Below are 16,425 nucleotides of genomic sequence, written 5' to 3' on the forward strand. Positions count from 1 at the left end.
CTTTTTTTTTTCTTGTTCTTTTTTTTTCTTTTTTTCTCGATCGCTTTCTCTTTGTCTAAGCGTGCGCCTTTGCCTTTCCCCATTCTTTCTTATTGCTCTTTTCAAATTTTTGTTATCGATAAAATTTTGTGTTCACATTTCTTTCTTTGTTTGCGTCGTTCACAATTTCACATTTCATTTTAATCGAATACTATGTTAGTACATAATTCATAAAGTGACTCAACATTTTATATCGGCTAATTTCTACAAAACAAACGGGTATGGTCATCACTAACAAGTAGAGCTGTCGATTGACCTATTGACCTAAATCATATAATACGAAATTTTCAATCTATCATACAAAAACCTCAGTTATAGTGTACATATGATCTATTCGAATTTTTGAAACTCACTTAGTATATCTTACTTATATATATAATATTTATATGGTTATATAAGTGGGTACTTTTATATAAAATAAAACAAAAATTTCAATCTATCATACAAAAACCTCAGTTATAGTGTACATATGATCTATTCGAATTTTCGAAACTCACTTAGTATATCTTACTTATAAATATAATATTTATATGGTTATATAAGTGGGTACTTTTATATAAAATAAAACGATTATTCTTGTCAAATAAAATTATCTAAAAAGGAAAAATTACTTGTAGAATTTTGAAAAGAGAGTAGTGGACGAATTTGATGTGAATAATTAATTGGCATCAACTAATATAATTAGATGAAAATATGCCATAGACATCTTACCTAACATACTATTATACACACTTAATTTCTATTCAAATATACAAACGCACATATTGTTCCACTCAAAAAGCTACACATATATTTTTTTCTTTATATATCATTGCGCACATTTACCCTTTATATTTCTTAATTATTGTTATATATATAGAAAATTATGGAGAAAATATATCTGAAAAGTAAAATTTCATGATAAATAAATTATTTTAACGTTTGTCTTATATATTATAATTACATAAAACGAAGAAAGAAATGGTGATCTCTAAACGTGTGATAACGAGCTAAGGCCCTTAATCAGGTTGTACTTTGTATGTTAATATGATTGTCTGCTTAGGTAGTTAGGTTAACAAAAAAATGATTGTAAAATAAAATAACATGAATTCATGCTTTGAACGAGTGAAGCTGAAGTAATAAGATTATTTTATATTACATGAATTTTTTTAAAAGCCTACTCATTGAAATGCAAGAAATTCCAAATGTGTGTGAATACAAAAGACTGTGTGTGTGCGTAATACTAAGTGGTAGAAAGTTGCTTCAACAAGAGATATATATAATTCAACACCCACTAGTTTGTTTATTTGGATCCCTTTATATCTCCTCCAGGTGTGGCTTGAATAATTTTTTTTTAAAATGCTTGCAACTTCTGGTTTATTTTCTTATCAACTAATAGTAATTTTTCTAAATTATTTAGGTTACAGAAATAATAAAAAGTTCTCTGATTCGTGAATGGAAAGTTGCTATAGATCATTCCACACCCACTTGTTGTTTTCTCCTTTTCTAGTTTTCTCTCTGAGTAAGAAGTTCCCTTAAGATATTGCTGATTGCTGAACAACTCTCTTTTAGTCAAAAGAAACTATTTCTTTACATCTTTAAATCACCGGACGCCAGTAAGGACTAAAATCCCATATTTGTATACTGAACCACTTATTCAACATAGAAAATTCAAAATAAAAGTTTTTTTTAGACGACCAAAGATTTACTTATTTAGTGGTTCCACTACTTGTCTCCGAGTGTTACTTATTAGTATTACAGTGGCATGATCACTATCCAGGTTAGAATCCGGTAGAATAAAATGATATAAAAAACATATTGCATGCTGATAAATTTTGTATGTAAATTTTGATTCTTATAATTATACCTTGTTGATGTTATTGGTGATAACAGAGTCCAATTGATATATAATGCCGTTAGGTGATCTTTTACCAGTTCATTTTTTTTTTCTTGTCATAAACCGCAGTAAGAAAATGGTACCTTATTCCTTACACTCCTATTTGAATCGAGAACATATGTTACGTTTAAAGTTTATTTTTCAAAAGACCACTACATATATATGTTTATCATGCCAAGATTGCAAGTCCGAACGAAAAGAATATTGTATTTAAAATTCTTCTTAAATCATATTATATTTAAATTTCTTAATTGTAGACCAACCAAACAATTTATTGTCGGGTAAGAAACAACAAGCTAGCTTGCATCTTACGATTTATGTTCTTATATATTAAGATTAGAAACATGAAGATTTCCGTGGATTTTGCACGATAACAGCAAGAAAGTATACCAGGAAATTAAACATTTCACAAGTTCTAATGGGAAACTAAAAATAAAAATAAATGGATGTCATTAATTTTCCTTACAAAATTAAAAGGATGTCATGTGTTGAACTAGTTAGCCGGTGACTATGCTAAGCTATATGAACAGAGAGGATTATAATGATTTTGATAACGTGTTAACTATATACATAATTACTAATTAACAAAAACATAAATATACTTTCTTGCTGTCATGTGTTGAACTAGTTAGCCGGTAACATTGCATCATCAATGGTCGGTCAATGTTATTACTGAAAATAATGAACAAACCTCAATAAAAAATAATAATATTATGTGAAGCTACAAACAATTGACGTCATGTTGACTTGTTGAGTGCAATAGAATGGTCGGTATCGAGGCGGCAAGCCAGAATTGATCAGATAAATCAAAATCTGTACCAAAAGTCTGAAACAATCAAAGTATTGAAGATTTTGAAATTGTAAGAAACATCCAAATTTGATGAAGTCTTTAACCTAGAAAAAGCAATTTTGTTTCTTTTACTTGTATGCAAGGTAATCAAATTTGATGAAGTCATCGAAATTGATGAAGTCTTTGTTCCTTGTGGTAGTTCTTGGTTAATTTGATTTTTATCGACCAAACCATTTTCATTTGTTGCTTCCAGTGACAAAATTCCATCTTGTTGTCGTTGCTCTCCGTTAAGTATTTGACTATTTGTACTTACCCTAGCATCCATCTACAAAGAGAAGTTTAATTGGTTGGTTAGTGGGTGGTAATACATTGTACGTAATAATTTATAGTTCGAATTTAGAAGTAATAGTTTCTTTTTTCTTTTACCCTACACACGAATCTTCTACTCAGGATAGAGTAAATTGTACTTGCAAAATTCAAACACGTGAAGACCCATTTGTGGTTTCTCATAATGTTCCTGAGTATCACATCGCAACTATACATTTTAATTACGGAACTCAATTAGGGGTTGAGTTAAACTCCGCAAAGATAACAAAATGTTTTTTTGTTCAAAAAGAACAGAAGATTTGATGAAAACGGGCCATGATTCAATGGAACAAATAAAATACTAATTCTCCCAACATAGAAAACATGGCCCTATCAAATCATCAACAGATGCCAAACCTTGTCATCACCAGCAACAACAATATCCAACATTTATAATCCATAATCAAAACAAGCTGAAATATGGGCACAAGACAAAACCCATATCATATGTACGACGTTGTTTCCCACCGCATGCAGAATTTCCAAAAACGTATTTGCCATATCCAAAAACCAAAATGTCTAACTGTAGTTATTATTCTCTTTTGGGCCAGTAGACGTTGAGCCCAAGCCCATATTTAATGTATCTCAATTCTCAGTCTCAGTTCTCCATGTTTCTATTCTATCTTTTGCAACCTTTCACTGTTTCGTCTTCCTTTTCAAGTTTTATCTTGTTGTGGCTTGAGTTCGAATCCACGCAACGGACCGAATCAATCTCCAACTCCAACTCAATCTGTTCTTTTTCTGTGTGATTCTAAACCGTTGCTTGGGTTTTGGATTTCCTTTCTCACTTTTTTTTTTTCCTTCAGAAATTCTAGGGTTTTTTTTTATTGATTTCCTCTGTTTATCTTGAATCTCCGAGTTCTTGTTTATGTTCCTGATATAATGCCAGATTGAGGAAAATCGAAATCGACCCACTTCGGCGTTTCGTAAAAGTTTGGTGTTTTCGAGAAGCTCGTCAAAAAAGATCGAGACTTGTGTCTTTTTGATTGCATTTTCGAGATGTGCATTTCGAGTAGAGAAGATGGCGGCGACGAAGATCCCGATGGTCCATCAAGAAATCGAAGGAACCAATCACCATTATCGCTTCCACAGACTCTGAAACATTTCCACAGAGATTTGCTCGCCGGTGCAGTAATGGGAGGCGTCGTCCACACGATCGTGGCTCCAATCGAGAGAGCGAAGCTTCTATTGCAAACCCAAGAGAGCAACATCGCGATCGTCGGAGACAAAGGCCACGCAGGGAAGAGAAGGTTTAAAGGAATGCTCGATTTCATCTTCCGTACGGTCAGAGAAGAAGGTGTTTTGTCCTTATGGAGAGGCAATGGAAGCAGCGTCCTTCGTTATTACCCTTCCGTTGCTCTTAATTTCTCTCTCAAGGATCTATACAGAAGCATTCTTCGAAACAGCAGCTCGCAAGAGAATCACATCTTCTCTGGTGCGTTAGCTAATTTCATTGCTGGTTCTGCAGCTGGATGTTCGGCTTTGATTGTAGTTTACCCTCTTGATATCGCTCACACGCGTCTAGCTGCTGACATTGGGAAACCTGAAGCTCGTCAGTTCAGAGGAATCCATCATTTCTTGTCGACGATTCACAAGAAAGATGGTCTTAGAGGAATCTACAGAGGCCTGCCTGCGTCTCTACATGGTGTGATCATCCACCGTGGGTTATACTTTGGAGGTTTCGATACGGTTAAGGAGATTTTCTCGGAGGATACTAAACCGGAACTGGCGTTGTGGAAGAGATGGGTTTTGGCTCAGGCTGTGACTACATCTGCTGGATTGGCTTCTTACCCGTTGGATACAGTTCGTAGGCGGATAATGATGCAATCTGGGATTGAGCATCCGATGTACCGTAGCACACTGGATTGTTGGAAGAAGATATATAGAAGTGAAGGGTTGACTTCTTTTTACCGTGGAGCACTCTCGAACATGTTTAGGAGCACGGGTTCGGCTGCAATCTTGGTTTTTTATGACGAAGTGAAGAAGTTTTTGAACTGGGGAGGGATCTAAGGTCGACAAGGTGAGAGGTAACCCTGTGAATCCACATTAGAGTCAGAGCAGGAATGATAAACTTCGATTTGATACAACAGGTTAACAAGCAGACATATGTAGAGAGAAAGATTTAGGTGATGATATTGGTTTTCCATATTATTCGGTTTTGAGGATTTGGCTGGAACACCATGCATCTTGATTCTTTTCTTCTTGTTATAGACTTTGTGTGTATGAGGTCAAAAAAGAAAAAGAAGGAATCTAGTTTGTAAATAAAAGACATGGATTGGTCTGAGCACAAGTATTGCATTTGTTCTTTTATAATTTTTTTCATCAATCTGAGTCTTCACTATGGACAAGAACAAAGATTTAAAGAGATGGTAGAGGAACTTCGATATAATCTAGCTTTTTAGATACAATAAAGTAGTAGAGCATGTTCAAGATAAAGTGCAAAAGTTTCGCCTTTTAACACATATATTGTGGAATTTATACTCAGCTTGCTGTAAGCTTTTCACTGTTCTTCCTAGTCAGAAAGTATCAAGACAACTCCCACACATGATTCATATGATGTATTTCTATGTTTGACGAAGTACTTAAACATTTTACTCTTTTGACAAAACGAATCATTGCTTTTGCTCTCTCATTTTTTTGATCTCTCTGTTTCATAGAAACATATCATAAGAGCGATGTCTATCTATAGTTAAAAACTCGATTACGTGCCATATTTGAGCAGTTTAGCTTTTTTTTTTTTTTACTGTTTTTCATTGGAATTGAATTGTTTGATGAAGTTTTAAATTATTTGTTATTTTACAATTATTTGTGATTTTAGATTAGAAAAATATATGTTTCAGGATATATACGTCAATGATGTATCGGGTACCATTCTCAAGTACTTCGCCAATCACTAAGGTGAATATGCTACAGAGGTTAGCCGTTCTTCTTATTCTTTTGATTTCTTATGATTAGTTTAAAAAGTCTGTAAAATTTAAAGAGTCAAAGAATCTGAAGTTAAAGATTTGATAATTTTACAAAATAATAAAGGGGAAACCAAGCAATAAATTGTTAGTTGATTTTGGATCTAGATATAGAGAGTGTTATTCAATCATGGTTTTTAATAGAATTTAAATCCAACCACAATCCACTATTATTCAACTAATGATTCTAAATAATGTTTTAAAATCAAGTGTTATTGGTTCTTTTCATTGTAAATCATATTTAAGAGGTTTTAAAGTTTGGTGTTATTCAATAAAGATTTCAAATCTTTCACTAAAATCCAGTGTTATTCAAAACTAAATAATTTTTAAAATCTTTGTACATTAAGTCATTTCAAATCAATTCTAATAGAGTTTTATGAGTAAATTATTAGAATCAAAATCTAAACAAATGAATCCATCAAACTGATATCAATTTTTAAATCTAGAAGATTATAAAACATAAAAAATTCATTTTAAATTCATGATTGAATAACACCCATAGTCTTATCTTTTCTCTTTCTTTTCCCTTTTTCAACTTTCTCCATATGAAGTTAGAAAAAAAAAAACACTTTCTTCCGATAAATATTGTAATTAGGATTCAAGGATTTCCTTTTGGCTATAAAATCTGGCGACAAAGCCAAGCTTAAGCTTTTCTCTTTGATTCTCAATTTTCTTCGTATACTATTGAGGTTTGATTGTAAACGTGTGCGTTCTCATCATTGCTAGAGTTTACGAGCTTTAGAGAAGCAATATGCTTTTTTAACCTTCTTTTTGTTCCCAACGAAAATCTAGAGACTTTGAACGGGTTAGGTTAGCAATGGATAGGATCAGTTTGTTGCCAGATGATTTGATCTTGAATATACTGTTTATGGTTCCATCAAAAGATGCAGTGACAACAAGCCTTTTGTCAAAACGTTGGCGTGATCTGTGGAAACATGTGCCAAAGCTTTGGTATACTGATCCATATGGTGATAGTGAATACTGGAGAGCTTCACGTTTTGTTGACAAGTTTTTGTTACTACACAAGGCCCCTGTCCTAGAAACTCTGCATCTCTCACTTAGTCGTAATTGTCGTCCTACAGATATTGAAATATGGATTCGTATTGCAGTTTCTCGTGGTTTGCAAAATCTTGAATTTTATCAGCATAGACCCTGTTACACCCCAATAAGGTTGCCTAGGAGCCTGTGTACATGTGAATCCCTTGTGACTTTACGCCTACAACACGCGATCATTGTGGATGTTCCTTTGAAAATTTGTTTCCGGTCACTAAAGCTTTTGGCGCTTATAGCTGTGGATTTCTCAAGGGATGAAATCGTTTATAGGGTTTTATCAGGTTGCCCTGTTCTTGAAGCACTGGAAATGGTTATATGCAGCTATGGCAAAGCGAAAACATTCACAATCGCGGTTCCTTCATTGCAGAGATTACTAGTCGTGGACACGACATCTTATGCACAAGTTCCAGGAGATGTTGTTGGGATTGTGATCAAAGTTCCTTCTTTAAAGACGTTAACGATTGCTAACCGGTTAAATTGGGTTTGTCCAGTAGTGAATATGCCAAAGCTCGAGAAGGCTACCATCAAGCTTCCATATGGTGATGCTAAGAAGCTTCTCGGATGTCTTACCTCAGCCAAACACCTTTCATTGTGTGTAAAAAATTCACCAGTGGTAAAATCTATGTTCTTTTTGTGATTGATATTATACATTCTCTTTGTGACTGTGAATACATGAATGAACTTATATGATTGCCACTTTCAGGATCCTTATCGGATAGGCGTCTTCGACCAGCTCGTGTCTCTAACACTCTGTGCATGCTCTTTAGATTGGTTCCGTCTAATACTCAGACAGACTCCTAAACTCCGAGTTCTCCGATTCCAACTTCAAGTAAAGTTTCTCAGTTTCCTACATAATTTTCAGAGATGTTACAGCAGTATCGGAGATGTTCAGACTCGGTGGGAGCGACCGAGTTCTGTTCCTCAATGTTTGATTTCGAGTCTCGAAACTGTCGAGTGGATTGATTACCGAGGAAGAGAAGCAGAGAGAAAAGTGGTCATGTATTTGTTAGAGAACTCTGGACAGCTGAAGACGATGGCTATTAGACCCTTAAACTCAACCATTTTGGAAGAGAGACACAAGATGCTGCAAGAGCTATCGTCTACACCGAGGATTTCTAGCAAATGTCGGCTTTCGTTCACCTGAAGTTTCGTCGGATCTCAGACATGTAGAACTCTTGTCGTTTTATTCGTATAGCATACATATCATTAGTACTTATGTTGTCTTTGGTCATAACTTTATAGGTTTTGACAAACATTTGAAGGAAAGGGCTTTGTTTTTAATCAATCAGCTTGACTTGTCTAATTCTCATTACTTCTCAAGATACTGTCTTTTCTTGCGTCCAAAGTTATTAGTGTCATTATGAATTTTGATCACTTTCTAGTTCCCCGTTACTTGTGTCTATATGTCTGGTTCGGTAAAAATATCTGATTAGCGTGAGATGCAGGATCAGGTTAAAGAGTCTGAAAGACTATGTTGGTCAGTGCCTTATAGATAGTTGCCTGAAACAGAGTAACTACTAACTAACTTTATCTTATTGTGTTCAGAGACTAGTTTTGTTTTTATTGGCGATTGCCATTAGTTGAGTCTTTGGCTCTGAGCTGTTGGAAGGGTTTGTCTTGCAGATATTTGATAATATATGTTTGATATTGTAACTTGTAAGGTTGTTAATATTGCATTATTAATATTTTAGTGACATTTTTAATAATTATAATTATAGATATAAAAATATAACTAATTAATATATCTAATATATTTAAAATGTAACTTGATATGTAAAAATAAAAGTTTTTTTTTTAATTTAGAATAATATTGAACATAGTTTTTAAATTATGCAAAAATAATAATATTTTATAATAATATTGAACATAGTTTTTAAATTATGCAAAAATAATAATATTATATGAATAAAATATTTTAGTGGGTACTTCACTAATGGAGGCTAAAAATTGTGATGGAGTTCTCAAAATATTTATTTCTTAAAATATTACTATTTTATTCATGAGATACTCTCACCAATAGAGATGCTCTAGTTATTAAAATTCCAGTAGTTTCCAGTGAAATTTAGATTTCTTGTAACACTTCTATAAATACGTTAATCTCTGTGTTGATTTATTATAACATCAGCATTTTTAGGTAATTTTGGAAATTCAAATACACCACGTAATAGACGAAACGAAATTAATCAATTTTGGATTTAGTTTTTCTAAATTCAGAGAGTCTAACTTTTTAATCTTTCCACTTTTTCTTGTCTTTTTTATCTTTCTTTGTGTGGATTGACAAAAAAAAAAAGAGAAAACCTTCCTTTGAAGTTTAGGAAAAAAAAATAGAGCACTTTCTTCCTAAATTAATTGTAACTAGGAGTTCAGGTTTCTCTTTGGCTTTAAAGTCTGTCAACGAAGCCAAAGTTAAAAATCTCTCTCTTCGTTATCATCATTGCTAGGGTTTACGAGTTCGAGAAAAGCAAGATGCTTTTTTTACCCTATTTATTCTAACGATTTTTTTTTGAGATATTGAAGGGGTTAGGTTAGCAATGGATAGGATGAGTGTGTTGTCAGATGACTTGATCTTGAAGATACTGTCTTTCGTTCCATCGAAAGATGCAGTGACCACAACCCTTTTGTCAAAACGTTGGAGTGACCTTTGGAAACATGTGCCAAAGCTTTGGTATACTGATCCACATAAAGACACTGAGCATTGGAGAGCTTCACGTTTTGTTGACAAGTTTTTGTTGCTACACAACAAGGCTCCTGTCCTAGAAACTCTGCATGTCTCAGTTAGTCGAAATTGTCCTCCTACAGATATTGAAACATGGGTTCGTATTGCAGTTTCTCGTGGTCTGCGCAATCTTCAATTTCATCAAAATAGACCCTGTGACGCGCCAATAAGGTTGCCTAGGAGCCTGTATACATGTGAATCCCTTGTGACTTTACGTCTACATCACGCGATCATTGTAGATGTTCCTTTGAAAATTTGTTTCCCGTCACTCAAGCTTTTGGTGCTTATAGCTGTGGATTTCTCTAGCGATGAAATTTTTTTAAGGCTTTTATCAGGTTGCACTGTCCTACAAAAACTAGCAATGGTTATATGCAGCTATGGCAACGTTAAGAAGTCTTTCACAATCGCAGTTCCTTCATTGGAGAGCTTACTAATCATGGACTCGAAATCTGGTTCACAAGTTCCAGGAGATGATGTTGGGATCGTGGTCAATGCTCCTTCTTTAAAGTTGTTAAATATTGCTAACCGGTTTCAATGGGTTTGTTCATTAGTGCATCTGCCAAAGCTCGTGATAGCTAACATCAAGCTTCGAGTTGGTAACCCTACGAAGCTTCTCGGATGTCTTACCTCAGCCAGACACCTTTCCTTATGCTTGAAAAAACCACAAATGGTAAAATCTTTGTGCCTTTTTCTGATGATATATATATATATATATATATATATATATTTTCTTTGTGATTGTGAATACATGTGAATAGTTACATTAACTTATGATGCTATTTTGCAGGATTCATATCCTATAGGCGTCTTTACTCAGCTTGTGTCTCTAAAACTCTGTGCATGTTCTTCAGATTGGTTGTGTCTTATACTCAGACAGACTCCTAAACTCCGAGTTCTCCGATTCCAACTTCAAGTAATATTGATTCCGTGCCTCCAAAACATTAATGAGAGATGTTTCAGCAGTACTGGAGAAGTCCAGACTCAGTGGGAGCGACCGAGTTCTGTTCCTAAATGCTTGATTTCGAGTCTAGAAACTGTCGAGTGGATTGATTACAAAGGAACAGAAGCAGAGAAAAAAGTGTTGATGTATTTGTTAGAGAACTCTAGAAAGCTGAAGAAGATGGCTATTAGACCTTTAAAATCAACCATTTTGGAAGACAGATACAAGATGCTGCAAGAGGTATCGTCTATGGAGAGGATTTCTAGCAAATGTCGGCTTTGGTTCACCTGAAGTTTCGTCGGATCTTAGAGATCAAGAACTCTAGTCGTTTTTATTCTTAGAGCCTACATATCAATATTAGTACTTGTGTTCTTTTGATTATAAGCTTTTGACAAACTTTGAAGGAAAGGGCTTTATTTTTAATCAATCAGTGTGTGACTTGTCTGATTCTCATTACTTCTCAAGATACTTTATTTTCTTGCGTCCAAAGTCATTAGTGTCATTATGAATTATGAATTATGAACTTATGATCATGAGAACACAAATGAATTTTTTTTCTTCTTTCAATATCTTAGAGGTTTACCCAAACGAAAATAAGAAAAATAGAAGAGAATACCCATGTCAGTAATAAGGGAATGTGCAACAGCAAGAGGAGTACTTGTTTCGTATTTGAAATATTAATTTTCAAATTAAAAAATAAACAAAAAAGCAAAGACGGGGGCACAGAATCACTCACTAATTAACCGGGAACAATTAGCATCAAATCATTTAAAGTTTGGTTACATGTATTAAAATATACTTAGATTTTACTCCGTGCATCCGCACGTAAATTTTTTTAACTACAATTTATAATATAATTTATGTTTTCTTTATAGATATAATTTTTTAAATAGTAATAAAAATTTATTTTTGTGTTTAGATATAATTTATTTTTTATTTTTTTTCTATTATTATCATGGCCATGATCATAAAAATATAATTTAATTTGGTCAAAATATTAATAAAACAATGACCGTTTTTAGAAAAACATATTTCTAAATATCTTCTATTAATCCAAAAAGGATTGTGGTTATAAAACCATAATTCTAACTCACTCATTCATATTACTGTATAATATAAATATTTACTAAATTTAAAATATTTTCTATCTTAATATCTTGCATGTTTTGATAATCTAATCTGCCTAAGACCACAAAAAACAAAAAAATATAACATGTTCCATCAAATTATTATATAATATTAATATTTATCAATTTTTGATATGTGAAATTTTAGTCTGATTGAATATGATTAAAAAATACAATAATGTATTCATTAACTATATGTGTTATTCTGAAAATATATTTGAATTTAAAATATTTAACTAAATTTAACCTATATTTAGGGAAATCTATAAATAATTTAAATTAATATCGATTTTTCAGAATTAAATTTTTAATTACCAAAAAATATTTAAATAATTTGAATTTTTAATTTTATATAACCTATATTTAAGGAAATTTTTAGTTATTTAAATTAATAACTTAAGTTTCAAAATTAAAATTATATCTATACTATTAAAAGAGAAGGATATTTTGTGTCCAAACATAATTTTTACTTTAGTTTCCTACTATTCTGTTTTTGGATAACTGTTATTTCTGTTACCAAACAAAAATATTGATTTTAATTTAGATTTACCAAATAATTTAATTTAGTGTAATATTAATAAAATAATATATTTTTAATTCTATTTTAATATAAATCTAAAAATTTAGTTTTTAATTTAGATTTGTTATAGATTTCCTTAAATATAGGTTATATTATCAAAAACTATAAAATACATTATTATTATACCTTTACAGAATAATAACCCAGATAATAATTTAGATTTAATTTAAATATTTAAATTTAAATAATATTTTCAATGACAGAATTAAAAATAATATATTATTGTATATTTTTAATAAATATTTAAACTTAATAAATATTTAAAATTTACAAATAATATGAACGGACATGTTAAATTTTTTAATAATTTCTATTTTTTGGATTAATATAAATGAATATATTATAATGACGTTTTTTAATTGTGGTACTTTTCAGATTAATATGAACGGATGGATTAGAATAATATTTTTCTAATTGCGGTTATATATAATATTAGAAAAAATAAATCAAGAAACAAATTATATTTAAATATAATTTTTTCTCACCTTATTAAAAAATTATATATAAACAAAAAAAACAAAAATTATATTATACAAATAAAAAATAGTTCTTTTTTCTCACCTTATTAAAAAATTATATATAAACAAAAAAAAAAAAAATTATATTATACAAATAAAAAATAGTTCTCGTGCGGACGCACGGGCTTGAATCTAGTGTAAATGAAACTGCATTTTAAATAACATTGCAATAAGTTGGGATAACTTAACAACAAATTTCAAATTTTTTTTCTAAAAAAACTTTAGAATTGTTTGGAAGTAAACATTAAAAGTAATTTTATTTTAATATAATAGATGTTAAGTTATTGGGGCACCCAGTGGTTCTAACCTAATCCGCCCCTGGTGTTAATAGTGCGTATTCAACACGGCTAGGGTTTGTTTATGGTTTCTCTGTTTGCGAAATTGCCACGGTCTTGAGAAAAGCAAAAAGAAGATTCAACCTTTTTTCTACTGTTTTCTTAGCATATCGGCAACAGGATCTACTGAGTTTGAGGAATACTGAATAAGGGTTCGTTTACGATGGATAGGATCAGTCTATTGTCAGATGATTTGCTCTGGAAGATATTGTCATTCGCTCCAACGAAAGTTTCTGTAACCACAAGCCTTTTGTCAAAACGTTGGAGTGATCTTTGGAAACATGTGGCAAGGCTTGTGTATGTTCCAAAGAAAGACACTGAGCACTGGAGAGCTTCCAGTTTTGTTCACAATTTCTTGCTACTACACAAGGCTCCTGTCCTAGAAACTCTACATCTCTGGCTTATAAATTGTCGTCCTACAGATATTGAAACGTGGATTCGAGTTGCAATTGGTCGTGGTGTGCGCCATATTAAGTTTTACCAGTCCTCAACCAGTTTAGGGCCCATACGGTTGCCTAGGAGTCTGTATACATGTGAAACCCTTGTGACTTTAACCCTAGTTTACAGGAACATTGTGGATGTTCCTTTAAAAATTTGTTTCCGGTCACTCAAGACTTTTTACCTTACACTTAGGAACTTTTCAAGCGATGAAAACGTTCATAGGCTCTTATCTGGTTGCCCTGTCCTTGAATACCTAAGGGTGATTAGACTCAGCGGCGATGACAACGTGAAGCCTTTAACAATCATGGTTCCTTCATTGCAGAGATTACATGCCTTGGATGTGAAATTTGGTGATCAGGTTCCAAAAGATGATTTGGGGTTTGTGATCCAAGCTCCTTCTTTAAAGTGGATGATGATTACTAACCAGTTTTGTTCATTGGTGAAAATGCCCAAGCTCGAGAAGGCTAGCATCAGGCTTCCACGTGGTGATTCTAAGAAGCTTCTCGGATGTCTTACCTCAGCCAAACACCTTTCCTTATGTGTAAAACAACCAATGGTACAATCCTTTTATTTTATATAATGCTGTATTATATCCTCTTTGTGAATACTACATTTTAATAAAGTTCCATTAACTTATATGATTGCCACTTTTAGGAATCATATCCTATAGGCGTCTTCTCTCAGCTCGTGTCTCTAAAACTCTGTGCATGCTCTTCAGATTGGTTCCGTCTTATACTCAGACAGACCCCTAAACTCCGAGTTCTCAGATTCCAACTTCAAGAAAAGTTGCTTCCGAACCTATTTAATATTGAGAGATTTTGCAACAGTTCCGGAGATGTCCAGTTTCAGTGGGAGCGGCCGAGTTCTGTTCCTCAGTGTTTGATTTCGAGTCTAGAAATTGTTGAGTGGATTGGTTACAAAGGAACGGAAGCAGAGAAAAACTTGGTTATGTATTTGTTGGAGAACTCTGGACAGCTAAAGACAATGGCTATTAGACCCTTAAACTCAATCAATTTAGAAGAGAAACACAAGATGCTGCAAGAAATATCGTTTACGCGGAGGAGTTCTAGCAAATGTCAAGTTTCATTCACCTGAAGTCTAGTCGGTTTTGTTTCTAGAGCATATCATTCGTAGTTATGTTGTATTGACCATAACTTTATAAGTTTTGACAAACATTGAAGGGAAGGGCTTTATTTTTAATCAGTCAATGTGATCACTAGTTTTGATTCTTTTTGTTTTTTTCAAGATTACTTTATACCCTTAAACTCTGAGCTCTCAGGTTCAGACCACCAGTGAATTTACTACCAAACTCAAAAAGATGCTAATAGTATCTGATGGTGTATCAATACTTTACGTCTACATCACGCGATCATTGAGGATGTTCCTTTGACAATTTGTTTCCGGTCACTCAAGCTTTTGGTGTTTATAGCTGTGGATTTCTCTAGCGATGAAATATTTTATAGGCTTCTATCCGGTTGCACTGACCTTCAAAAACTAGCAATGGTTATACGCAGCTATGGCAACGTGAAGACTTTCACAATCGCAGTTCCTTCATTGGAGAGCTTACTAATCATGGACTCGAAATCTGGTTCACAAGTTCCAGGAGATGATGTTGGGATCGTGGTCAATGCTCCTTCTTTAAAGTTGTTAAATATTTCTAACCGGTTTCAATGGGTTTGTTCATTAGTGCATATGCCAAAGCTCGTGATAGCTAATATCAAGCTTCGAGATGGTAATTCTAAGAAGCTTCTCGGATGTCTTACCTCAGCCAGACACCTTTCCTTCTGTTTGAAAAAACCACAAATGGTAAAATCTTTGTGCCTCTTCTGATGATATATATATTTTCTTTGTGATTGTGAATACATATTAATAGTTACATTAACTTATGATGCTATTTTGCAGGATTCATATCCTATAGGCGTCTTTACTCAGCTTGTGTCTCTAAAAATCTGTGCATGTTCTTCAGATTGGTTCCGTCTTATACTCAGACAGACTCCTAAACTCCGAGTTCTCCGATTCCAACTTCAAGTAATATTGATTCCGAGCCTCCAAAACATTAGTGAGAGATGTTTCAGCAGTACCGGAGAAGTCCAGACTCAGTGGGAGCGACCGAGTTCTGTTCCTAAATGTTTGATTTCGAGTCTCGAAACTGTCGAGTGGATTGATTACAAAGGAACAGAAGCAGAGAAAAAAGTGTTGATGTATTTGTTAGAGAACTCTAGGAAGCTGAAGAAGATGGCTATTAGACCCTTAAAATCAACCATTTTGGAAGACAGATACAAGATGCTGCAAGAGGTATCGTCTATGGAGAGGATTTCTAGCGAATGTCGGCTTTCGTTCAGCTGAAGTTTTGTCGTGATCTCAGAGATCTAGAACTCTAGTCGTTTTTATTCTTAGAGCCTACATATCAAATATTAGTACTTGTGTTCTTTTGATCATAACTAATTAATTTCACAGCTTTTGAAAAACTTTGAAGGAAAAGGCTTTATTTTTAATCAATTAGTGTGACTTGTCTAATTCTCAAGATATTTTCTTTTCTTGCGTCCAAAGTTATTAGTGTCATTATAAATTTATGATCATGAGAACACAAACACTATTTTCAGAGTTTCGATGAATATTTTTGTTCTTTCAATATCTTAGAGAATTTGCAAGAGGTTTTACCCAAACGAAAATAATGTTGA

General features: G+C 33.1%; 5 protein-coding genes across 8 annotated transcripts; all 5 read left to right on the plus strand.

Moving 5' to 3' along the window:
* Positions 1 to 3,754: 3,754 nt before the first annotated feature.
* On the plus strand, positions 3,755 to 7,018 carry LOC18018977 (probable ADP,ATP carrier protein At5g56450). Of its 4 annotated transcripts, none has more exons than XR_002899710.1 (3): positions 3,755 to 5,098; positions 5,912 to 5,986; positions 6,919 to 7,018. XR_002899710.1 is itself a non-coding variant. In XM_006401253.2 (2 exons), exon 1 carries the CDS (start codon positions 4,071 to 4,073, stop codon positions 5,079 to 5,081), a length of 1,011 nt encoding a protein of 336 aa, XP_006401316.1. In that variant the 5' UTR covers positions 3,755 to 4,070; the 3' UTR covers positions 5,082 to 5,098; positions 5,912 to 6,539. The 4 variants fall into 4 exon arrangements, 2 of the variants coding, with proteins under 2 accessions (XP_006401316.1, XP_024012709.1); XR_002899711.1 differs by having other exon boundaries at positions 3,755 to 5,091; XM_006401253.2 differs by lacking the exon at positions 6,919 to 7,018 and having other exon boundaries at positions 5,912 to 6,539.
* On the plus strand, positions 6,597 to 8,369 carry LOC18018978 (putative FBD-associated F-box protein At5g56440). The gene is made up of 2 exons (XM_006401254.2): positions 6,597 to 7,700; positions 7,791 to 8,369. Exons 1-2 carry the CDS (start codon positions 6,852 to 6,854, stop codon positions 8,229 to 8,231), a joined length of 1,290 nt encoding a protein of 429 aa, XP_006401317.1. The 5' UTR covers positions 6,597 to 6,851; the 3' UTR covers positions 8,232 to 8,369.
* A 1,249-nt stretch (positions 8,370 to 9,618) lies between these two features.
* Positions 9,619 to 11,034, plus strand: LOC18018979 (putative FBD-associated F-box protein At5g56440). Its single transcript, XM_006401255.1, has 2 exons — positions 9,619 to 10,473; positions 10,591 to 11,034. Exons 1-2 carry the CDS (start codon positions 9,619 to 9,621, stop codon positions 11,032 to 11,034), a joined length of 1,299 nt encoding a protein of 432 aa, XP_006401318.1.
* Positions 11,035 to 13,457: 2,423 nt separating this feature from the next.
* Positions 13,458 to 14,839, plus strand: LOC18018980 (putative FBD-associated F-box protein At5g56440). The gene is made up of 2 exons (XM_024156816.1): positions 13,458 to 14,300; positions 14,399 to 14,839. Exons 1-2 carry the CDS (start codon positions 13,467 to 13,469, stop codon positions 14,837 to 14,839), a joined length of 1,275 nt encoding a protein of 424 aa, XP_024012584.1. The 5' UTR covers positions 13,458 to 13,466.
* A 264-nt stretch (positions 14,840 to 15,103) lies between these two features.
* Positions 15,104 to 16,090, plus strand: LOC18018981 (putative FBD-associated F-box protein At5g56440; the record flags this gene model as incomplete). The annotated part of the gene is made up of 2 exons (XM_006401257.2): positions 15,104 to 15,550; positions 15,647 to 16,090. Coding segments are annotated over 2 exons (891 nt in total), but the record flags the coding sequence as incomplete, so codon positions are not given.
* Between the last annotated feature and the right edge of the window lie 335 nt (positions 16,091 to 16,425).

Source organism: Eutrema salsugineum, unplaced genomic scaffold (genome assembly GCF_000478725.1).
Source record: "Eutrema salsugineum unplaced genomic scaffold, Eutsalg1_0 scaffold_2, whole genome shotgun sequence".
In the NCBI taxonomy this organism is placed as follows: Eukaryota; Viridiplantae; Streptophyta; class Magnoliopsida; order Brassicales; family Brassicaceae; genus Eutrema; species Eutrema salsugineum.